We start from the raw sequence: 9,220 nt of genomic DNA on the forward strand, positions 1-9,220 counted from the left end.
AACGTGACGTCAGCAACGCAATGCATTCTGGGACTTGGGGACACGGACGCTGCTGAATGTACTGTAGTGAAATTTTTTTTTTTTTTTTTTTCTTTGTACAGCTAAACAATACGTTACAATGGTGAAAGCTTGTTGTGTAATTAACTGCCATACTCGCACTCACGACCGGCATGGAAAAAGAATTTCAAACGGAGTGCGATTTTTCAGCTTTCCCGCCTGGAAACAGCACTTTGGATCTCAGGTCTCCGAGTTAACAAAGCGGCGTCGGATGGCTTGGTTAGCGGCAGTAGGAAGGGAAACCATCACCTTCAACAATATTTCCCGACACAAGTTTGTCTGTTCACGCCATTTTCACAAAGGTAAGTTATAAACCTGTAGCTGTACAGGTGTTCCTGTAGCTCAACAGGTAGAGCACTGCAAGCAAGCGCAAGGTTGGGGGTTCCATTCCCCGGGAACACATGATATATAAAAATTGATAGCCTGAATGCACTGTAAGTCGCTTTGGATAAAAGCGTCTGCTAAATGCATTAATTTAATTTAAACAAAACACGTTTAACTTTTGTTGTTGTATTTTTTTTTTACCACTACCAATGGAGTTGTTGTTACACCGCAAACTTTATTAGCTTAACTTTATTATTGTCAGGGTTATGTGACAGAGCCCTAACACTGGTGTATATTGTTTTTGTGTGAGCATGCGTGTGCTCTCCTCTGTGTGTTGAATTCTCATTTCCTTACCATACGCTCTTGTGTTCTTGTGTCTGCTCTTTAATTTGTTTTTGCTTTGCTTTATTATTCAATAAAGCCCTTTGCTTTCTGTTTGAGTCCTTGCCTCATCTTTACCCACAATCTTGACAATCACTGGTAACTGGCTGAATAACTACATAATTGTATCTTTTATTTTTAGGCAAACCAGCCTATGAAATGCTGGAGTCTGATCCTGACTGGGTGCCATCGTTGCATCTTGGACACGAAGAAGTGAAAGCAACGCACTCAGGGCGGTTTAACCGGAGTACAAGGAGACTGCGAGCTGTCACAGGGGATCACGATTATCCTGCACCACTACATGTAGCTGCCACAGCAGATGATGCCTCACTAATGGACGACACAGGCTCAAATAACAACATTGCAGAACAGCAGGAATGCCATCTTTGTAGCTGCAGGAGTGATGTAATTAACCGTTTGTTGGAGGAGAACAGGAGACTGAAGGAAGAGCTCGCCCAGAAGAGAATGGATGAGGATTCTTTTAAAGATGATGATGCAAAGGTGAAGTACTACACTGGGCTTCCGTGTCTTGCGCTTCTGATGGGTGTGCTGACACAGCTTCTTCCCTGCCGGCCACAGACTGGCCAAAAACTCTCGCCTTTTCAAATGCTCCTTTCAACACTTATGCGCCTCAGGCTGAATCTCCCAATTCAGCACATCGCGTACCTCTTCTCTGTGGATCGAAAGACTGTGTCCACCACATTCAGAGAGACCATAGGTACAATGTTTAGACATCTCAAACCCTTGGTGCACTGGCCGGAGAGACATTGCTTACAGGCCACCATGCCACATCAGTTTGTAGAGGCTTTTGGCAATCGAGTAGCCGTTATTGTGGACTGCTTTGAAATTCGCATTAAAACAGCATCGAATCTCAAAGCTAGAGCACAGACATTTCCCCACCACAAACACCAGCACACCCTAAAGTATCTCATTGGCATTACACCACGAGGCTCTATCTCCTTCATCTCCCAAGGGTGGGGAGGTGATGTCAGTGACAAACATGTGACTGAGAATAGTGGCCTTCTTAATAAACTCTTACCTGGAGACTTGGTGTTGGCAGATCGTGGATGTGACATCAGAGAGAGTGTTGGACTCGTGTGTGCAGAAGTGAAAATACCTGAATTCACAAGAGGACACAGCCAGCTGGATGCAGAAGATGTGGAGGAAACACGGCGGATAGCTCACCTCAGGGAACATGTGGAGAAGGTGATTGGATGTGTACGCTCAAAGTACACCATACTGAATGGAATCGTACCCGTCAGCATGGTACTCCCATGTCAAGGTGAAGACACCACGTTCCTGGACAAGATAGTGACCGTATGCTGTGCCCTGACTAATATGTGCCCCAGCGTTGTCATGAAACCATGAACTATGGCTGTCAAATCATTTGATCACAATTAATCACATCCAAAAAAATCAGTTTGTGTTTATCAATGTTTGTGTACTGTGTATATCTATGTGTATATATATACACATGCATGTAGAAATAAGAAATATTAACGTGTATGTACTGTATACACACACATGTAAATATGTACATGCATTTCCTGCATTATTAGTGTTATGCATAATACCACCTGTTACAATAATAAACAGCAAAATGTATCAATTTTGTATCGCTTTATTTGTGCATCATAACACACTGACGTAAATGTGTAGTTTACAGTAACGCATATAAAACAGGTAAAGATGCAGTGTAAAACAAAAGATAATTAGGTAAACAAGTATCAAGACCACATGTAAGGCAATGAGTAAAAAATTAAATAGAAAAACAATTATTTAATTTATACTTTCAGTGCACTTGTAGAGCTAACACAAAAGGAGTAACGTGTAACAACAGTCTTAACCTTCAAGTATCAAGAACAGATAATGCGAGAAGTTAGAGTTAAATGGAAAAACAATTAAATGTAGAGGTTCAGTGCAAGTGTAGTGCAAATACAACCGGTGTAAAATGTAAGTATAACCTTAAAGTATCAAGAACATTGAAAGTAAAAAGTTTAATAGAAAAACAATTAAAGTTAGAAGTTCAGTGTAACTGTTGTGCAAATACAACAGGTGTTACATGTAATAGTATAAGCTTTAATTATCAAGAACATAATGCAATAAGTGGAAAAAAAGTAAATAGACAATTATTAATGCTAATTAATTCAAGACAGTACAAATGCACAAAGTTTCCTGTGAGGGTTATGGGTAGGGGTAGGGCACAGTCTTTGTGTGTCAAGTCAAGTCCAGTTTGCTTCATTGTCAAGTTCTTCCACGTGTACAGTTCATACATACAGAGAATCGAAATTGCGTTACTCTCAGACCCCCGATGCTTTAACAGTAGAGCCTAAAAATCGAGATCAGATCAAATGTAAAATATAAGATACAACTATACAATAAGGACATGTAAAAAAAGACATATAATAAAATGTCAAATAAAGTTAAGGCACATAGCAGATAGAGTGCAAACCAGTGAAGTAAACAAACAGTGCAGATAAAAATAATTTTAGCACAAAAAAGAAGCTTATTAAGTCTGATTAAAGTGATAAAGGGCTCAAGAGCAGTTATTTTGTGTAACTGACGGATGAGGTGGTAGAATTACATCAGTTCTGTGCTGAATGAGGTAGTGAGCAGACCAATGCTGCACAAAGTGACTGGTGCATGTCATCGTATATTAGTTTAATTCATTTTGGGTAAATCTAACAGGTTATCTTTGGTCTGTATTTAATTTATCTACAAGTCAAAATGTAAATAAAAAAGGCAAATTTATATTATATATTGTTTCACTGTAATGGCTGTATATATACACATATCCCTCAACTAAGTACATTCTGCATCTATTAATATGTTTAAATGAAAACTAAAGGAGGCAGTGGTATTTGATATCCTGTTTCGTTTTATTTAAAATATACTGAGGGGAAAATTGCAGTAGCCATGGTCAGCTGACTGATGTTATCAAGTACACTGCTGTTTACAGATTTACCGGATTCGCGTTGTGCCGGACATCACACTCCCGAGTCGAACGCACAAAGTCTGATCTAACTACAGAGGATGCAGGTCCAAAATCAGGGTACTATAGTATTGAGAAACCGTATGTCACCAGTCTATTTGCCTAATCTTCCCGGTACTTTACACCGCGGTGGAAACGCAGAAAGCTACAGGTCTGGGGGGAAAAAGTTCCTGGTACAAATGTTCCGTGTAATTTCGGTGGAAACACGGCATTAACAACTCTTGTGTAGCAAGTTGAATACAGTTTCTAAGGGTGTATCCACACCAGGAATGTCTGCTAGTTCACTTGCTTTGGTCTGGATCAAATACAATGTTGATTTTGTTTTGAGCAGTTTGCTTCCACACTGCCCTTTTTACATGTGAACCAGAAACTGTGAACAAAACCACACGTGTGTTTGAGGTCATCCATTCATTGGTTCATCCAGCGTACCCAAGCTTGTTCAGAAGCGGACAGAGAGCTCCTCTTCAGCTGGGGCTCAGTGTGGATGTTTGGTTTACACCTGCCCAAAAGATCCACACAAAGGGAGGAAACTAACTTGACTTTGACTCAATCAATGTTTCTAGGCACCTGGGGATCAAGCCTGAATATTTCACTTGAGATTCTGGATAATACAGGGGTAATGTGTCCGGCAATTGTTCCCGGATCGTTAGACTTTGGTTCATTCACACCAGTGATTTCCTGGAAGATGAATGTGCGTTCACACACGACCTGTAATGACTCGTGACTTCAGGATGTGTCCAAAACACTACACACGTTAACTTTAGCGATCTCAGCTTCAGCGGATAGTGAGGAGCTAACTGATCTCTGCTTCAACACAGTTTGCACTTTTTTTGTCGCAAATGCTGATCTTCCTTCAAAACAGCTGGTAAAAGAGTCTCATGATAACGTGCGTCATCACTACAACACACCCTTTACACCATTAGTTCTGGCTTTTGTTCACACAGCGCTTGTTCCAGAACTGAACTATGATGGGAAGTTCAGATCATTTCACCGACTCGGATGTTTGAGTCTCGATCAGCAAAGTGAACGAACCTTTTTCCAAGTCATTACATTCATTTTTAGCAAAATATAAATGTTACGTGTTATTTCCCTAACTACTTAAGCAAACGTTGATCACTCTACAAACAATACAAGACTATAATGCTATGATAAACAGAACAGATGAATTCATTGTTTATCTGGGTCTTCAGTCTATGATTAGTGCACCTCAGCTCTTATCTGACAATATCTGTCTTCAGGTTTGAGTTAACTGTCTAACAGTCTGAGCCGGAAAGAGAACTGACTGGTTAAAAACCATAGACTCATGAGATGAATCAATGTAACACACTACTTCTGATGGTCAGAGCTCTTTTTCCAGTCTTGGACTTCTGGTTTGCGTTCACACAGAAGGAGACCTGAGAATTTTCCGGTAACGTTTATTTTCCAGGACCAGTGTGCAGTGTGAAAGGGGCTTTAGTAGAACACCAGCCTTTAGATCTGAGGGTCCAGGGTTCAGATCCCTGTTTAGGCACATAAAGCATGTTTTTCATGCTCTGCGTGTTTACGTGAAATACTGCTAGGAGCTTCTTTGAGAGACGAGCTCCTGCCAACAATGAGTGTACTCCTCTGTCATGCCTTTGGTTGTCTCTTTGTACAAAAGGTTATTTTTGTTCAACTCAAATTGCCACACAAGATTTGCCTCAATGGGATACACAGGGAAATGCACATGGCCCTGTTGGGCTCCTTCTGTTGCTTGAGAGTGATCAGGGTGCTGATACTGTTTGTATTCAGCGAGTCAGTACACCTGTGCTCCTTACCCCCAGCGCAGAAGATCAGTGGCTCATCTGATGTCAACAGAAGATGAAGCTAATGTGATTTCTGTCCTCAGGTCTATGAGACCGCTCAGTCTCTGCCACCAGGACGTCACAGGCCTTTTTACTGATTAGTTATTTACACTAATTTATGATATATCGGCCGATATTTGTCATTTTTCAAATAATAATTGTACAAATTGTACCTTATATTGGCTATCAGCCCTCCCGCTTTCCAAGATTTTGGTATCGGCTGTCAGAAACACACACCGGTCGACCACTAATTCACCCTGATGCTCACTTCACAAACAAAGTGAACAGTTTCTCACTTGATCGGATTAGACTTGCACTTCAGAATACTGATTAGCTAACTTTTAAAACATATATTGACTTTCATTAACACATCTAACAAAACAGCTAGGAAGAATCAGAGAATGAATTTCCTCTTCAAATAAGACAAGACAATGGGAATACTTTCTGCACCCACACTCCACATCCAGCTCAAAACACTTCAAACACAATGCATTGTCATTAGCTCCTCATCCATTAACTGGCTATACTTGCATCTCTGTTTATTTATTTTGCCATTCTGTTTAAATGTATTGCTAGGAATATCCTGTATTAAATATCCCTAAATGATAGTGATGCTGCGGCTGGCCCTGGATCAGTTCAGGGTACAGGTCTGCTTCATTCTCCTTTGGTTTCCTCATTTTCTTTAATAAGCTGGAAAACTGGGTTGCAGAAAACATCCTAGGAACATTGAGACAAAGGATTGGTTTAGTGCCAGCACTGAATGTAGAATAATAATAATAATAATAATTTACCTCCTATGCATCTGAATTCCATCATCTTTGAGTTTTGAGAAACCATTGACTAGGGTATGTTTAGTAGTCTGAAATCGTGAGGTAGGCTAATGATTCAATCCTTTGGTTGTGATAATTAAGTTTAGAGATATTAGAAGGAAAGGCCCAGACATGATGGTAAAATTCTAAAACAAATACATATAAATACATAAGTTATATTTAAGTCCATTAAGATGTGTGCATTGAACAGATTCAGTAGTGCACATTTGTGTAATTAAATCTGTTTTTATTTGTCTCTTTGTAACGCTGTAATGTTATGGGCAGCATCTTGTGCTGTGGAGAGAAAGTGACTGGGATTCAGTGAACGAACAGAACTTTCTTCCCAAATATTCCCAAAGTCATCTGAGAGGATTCCCGTTTCACACACACTCACACACGCACACACACAGTTATAACGGACCTGCGGGGTTCAACATCAACTTTCCACCAATCACATTCCTCCTCTTAAGGCGCAACAAGTGTTGTGTTGAATCCAGAGCTGTGATTGGTGGACAGCAGTAAGAGCGCGCATGCGCAGGTTGTGTTGTCATTCCGCTGGACTCGCACTTCTTCTGACGGTCAGAGCTCTTTCTTCTGCCTTTAATGCACTTTAACATGTTTCTACATCTTCCGAGTACTAATCAGTTCTTAATGTTTACTCGTGTAGTTATGTTCTCTTGGTAATGAGCATGTTGATGATGTTTGAGGAACTTCTGGGAGTTTTTCTGTTTCGGTGATGTCGCCTTACTCAATACGTCAATAAATTATTATATATACACACACACACACACACACACACACACACATACACATACACTATGCATTAAATTCATTGAAACAGCGAGTTTTTATACATTTCTGTATTTATATTTAGCTTGTATTGATATTAAAATTATATTAAAAGGTTTAAGAGCCCGGGGCAAGTTGTCACATTGGGGTTACTGTAGGAAGTCTATTCAGGACACTTCTTTTGACTAACACTATATACCACACCTCCAATCAGACTTCAGTCTGGATGAAAAGGTCTTAAAACAAAGTTATGCTTTATATTAATACAAGATTTAAGGTCTGTGAGCGGAATAAAACAATCTGCACTGAAAGACACGTTCAACAGTTTATCATTCCCCCTCCTTCACCTCATCCCAAACCTGTATTTGAGTGCTTTCTTCTGTTGACTTCCTAGTATTTTGGTTCTTACTGTGAGAGTAAAAGGCTACTGTTTGGTTCCCAGCATTCTCCAGAATATCTTCTATCGTCTTCAGCAGCTGAAAGAAACTGGTACAGGTTTGGATCAACATGAGGATGAGTAAATGATGACCAAATGTTCATGTTTGGGTGGACTAGATCCTCATTTTCATCAATCTAATGCTACTTCATTGATTCAACCCAAATGTGCTGATCATTTGTCGCTGGCTGTGTCTGCAGGGAGCACGGCGGTGTGATGGAGGAGCTGGAGGAGGACCTGACGTGTTCGGTGTGTTACTCTCTGTTCTCGGACCCGCGGGTGCTGCCCTGCTCACACACCTTCTGCAGGATCTGTCTGGAGCAGGTGCTGCAGGCCTCCATCAGCGCCTCCGTCTGGCGTCCCCTGCGTCTGCCGCTCAAGTGTCCCAGCTGCCGCAGCGTGGTGGAGCTGCCCTCCAACGGTGTGGACGCGCTGCCGCTGAACGTCTGCCTGCGGGCCATCGTGGAGAAGTACCAGCGCGACCGCCGGCCCCCGACCTGCCCCGAGCACCCGCGCCAGCCGCTCAACGTCTACTGCGTCCAGGACCGCCAGCTGATCTGCGGCTTCTGTCTGACCACCGGCCAGCACCAGGGCCACGCCATCGACGACCTGCAGACGGCCGTCCTGAAGGAGCGCGGGGCCCGGGGCCGGCTGACGGAGCGTCTGGAGGGCCAGCGCTGGGACGAGGTGCGCGGTCGGGCCGAACGCCTGGCTCAGGAGAGGGAGCGCAGCCGAGCTCTGCTGCAGAGCGAGCGCCAGGCCGTGTCACGCTTCTTCCAGAGTCTTGACCTCATCCTGGCCCAGAAGGAGCAGCAGTGCATGCAGGCGGTGGAGCGGGCGGCCGAGCTGCTGGACAGGGCTTACGATCCGCTCGTGCAGCAGCTGAAGGACATGCAGGAGGAGCACACACAGCTGCTGTCCCTCAGCTCCAGCGTGGAGAGTGAGGAGTGTCCGCTGGAGTATCTGGAGCAGGTGCATCAGCTGAGCCAGCGAGTGAACGCTGTGATGCAGACGCCGCTGCCGGAGATACCCAGCATGCACCTGGCTCCTCGAGTGGAGAGCTTCCTCCAGGAGCACTGGAGTGACCTGACCATCACGGCTCTGAGAGACGCTCCTGTTCCAGACATCAGCTGGAGCTCTGCTGAAGGAGCAGGTCCCCGGCGAGGTCCTCCAGCGCTCCTCATCATCATCATCACGCTTCTCCTCACAGCTTTGTGTGTGGGGTCAGTGTGTGGAGCACCTCCAGCGCTCTCCGAGCTCACACAGACACTGCATCAGATGGGGACAGCCCTCTTCTGTCTGCTGCAGAGCATCAGCACCTTTACCTCCAGTGTAGGAGAAGACATCTATCAGCATCTGCTCAGCTTTCTCAAAACACTGCACTAGTGCTACACGCTCAGGAAGATGCACATGTTCAGCCTTCGTTCAAACACACGCCGGATGCTGTAAAGCTTTGAGCATCAAGCCATCAATAACATCACTGGACAGGGACAGAGTGTTTGAAAACATCCTCCCTGAAGCTTTGTGATGCAGTCCTGGTCAGATCCAGCACAGCTGGCTTTACCTTTCAACAAACACTGGTGTGATCCTCGACAGCGGTTCAGAGAAC

At 43.4% G+C, this 9,220-nt stretch overlaps 2 protein-coding genes across 4 annotated transcripts in view; both read left to right on the forward strand.

Moving 5' to 3' along the window:
* The first annotated feature begins 18 nt into the window (after window positions 1-18).
* On the forward strand, window positions 19-2,367 carry LOC128028648 (uncharacterized). Its single transcript, XM_052615919.1, has 2 exons — window positions 19-359; window positions 905-2,367. The coding sequence occupies exons 1-2, from the start codon at window positions 119-121 to the stop codon at window positions 2,128-2,130; spliced, it is 1,467 nt and encodes a 488-aa protein (XP_052471879.1). The 5' UTR covers window positions 19-118; the 3' UTR covers window positions 2,131-2,367.
* Window positions 2,368-6,880: 4,513 nt separating this feature from the next.
* trim59 (tripartite motif containing 59) overlaps window positions 6,881-9,220 on the forward strand; it is a 2,748-nt gene continuing 408 nt past the window's right edge. Inside the window, exons 1-2 of one of the 3 annotated variants that reach the window (XM_052615920.1) lie at window positions 6,881-6,964; window positions 7,812-9,220. The exon at window positions 7,812-9,220 is cut by the window's right edge and continues 408 nt beyond it. In XM_052615920.1, the coding sequence (XP_052471880.1) occupies window positions 7,828-8,997 (1,170 nt within the window). In that variant the 5' untranslated portion in view covers window positions 6,881-6,964; window positions 7,812-7,827 and the 3' untranslated portion in view covers window positions 8,998-9,220. Of the gene's footprint in view, window positions 6,965-7,244; window positions 7,671-7,811 lie in introns of those variants that run through there. The other 2 variants (XM_052615921.1, XM_052615922.1) reach the window with 2 other exon arrangements.

Source organism: Carassius gibelio, chromosome A15, assembly GCF_023724105.1.
Source record: "Carassius gibelio isolate Cgi1373 ecotype wild population from Czech Republic chromosome A15, carGib1.2-hapl.c, whole genome shotgun sequence".
NCBI lineage: Eukaryota > Metazoa > Chordata > Actinopteri > Cypriniformes > Cyprinidae > Carassius > Carassius gibelio.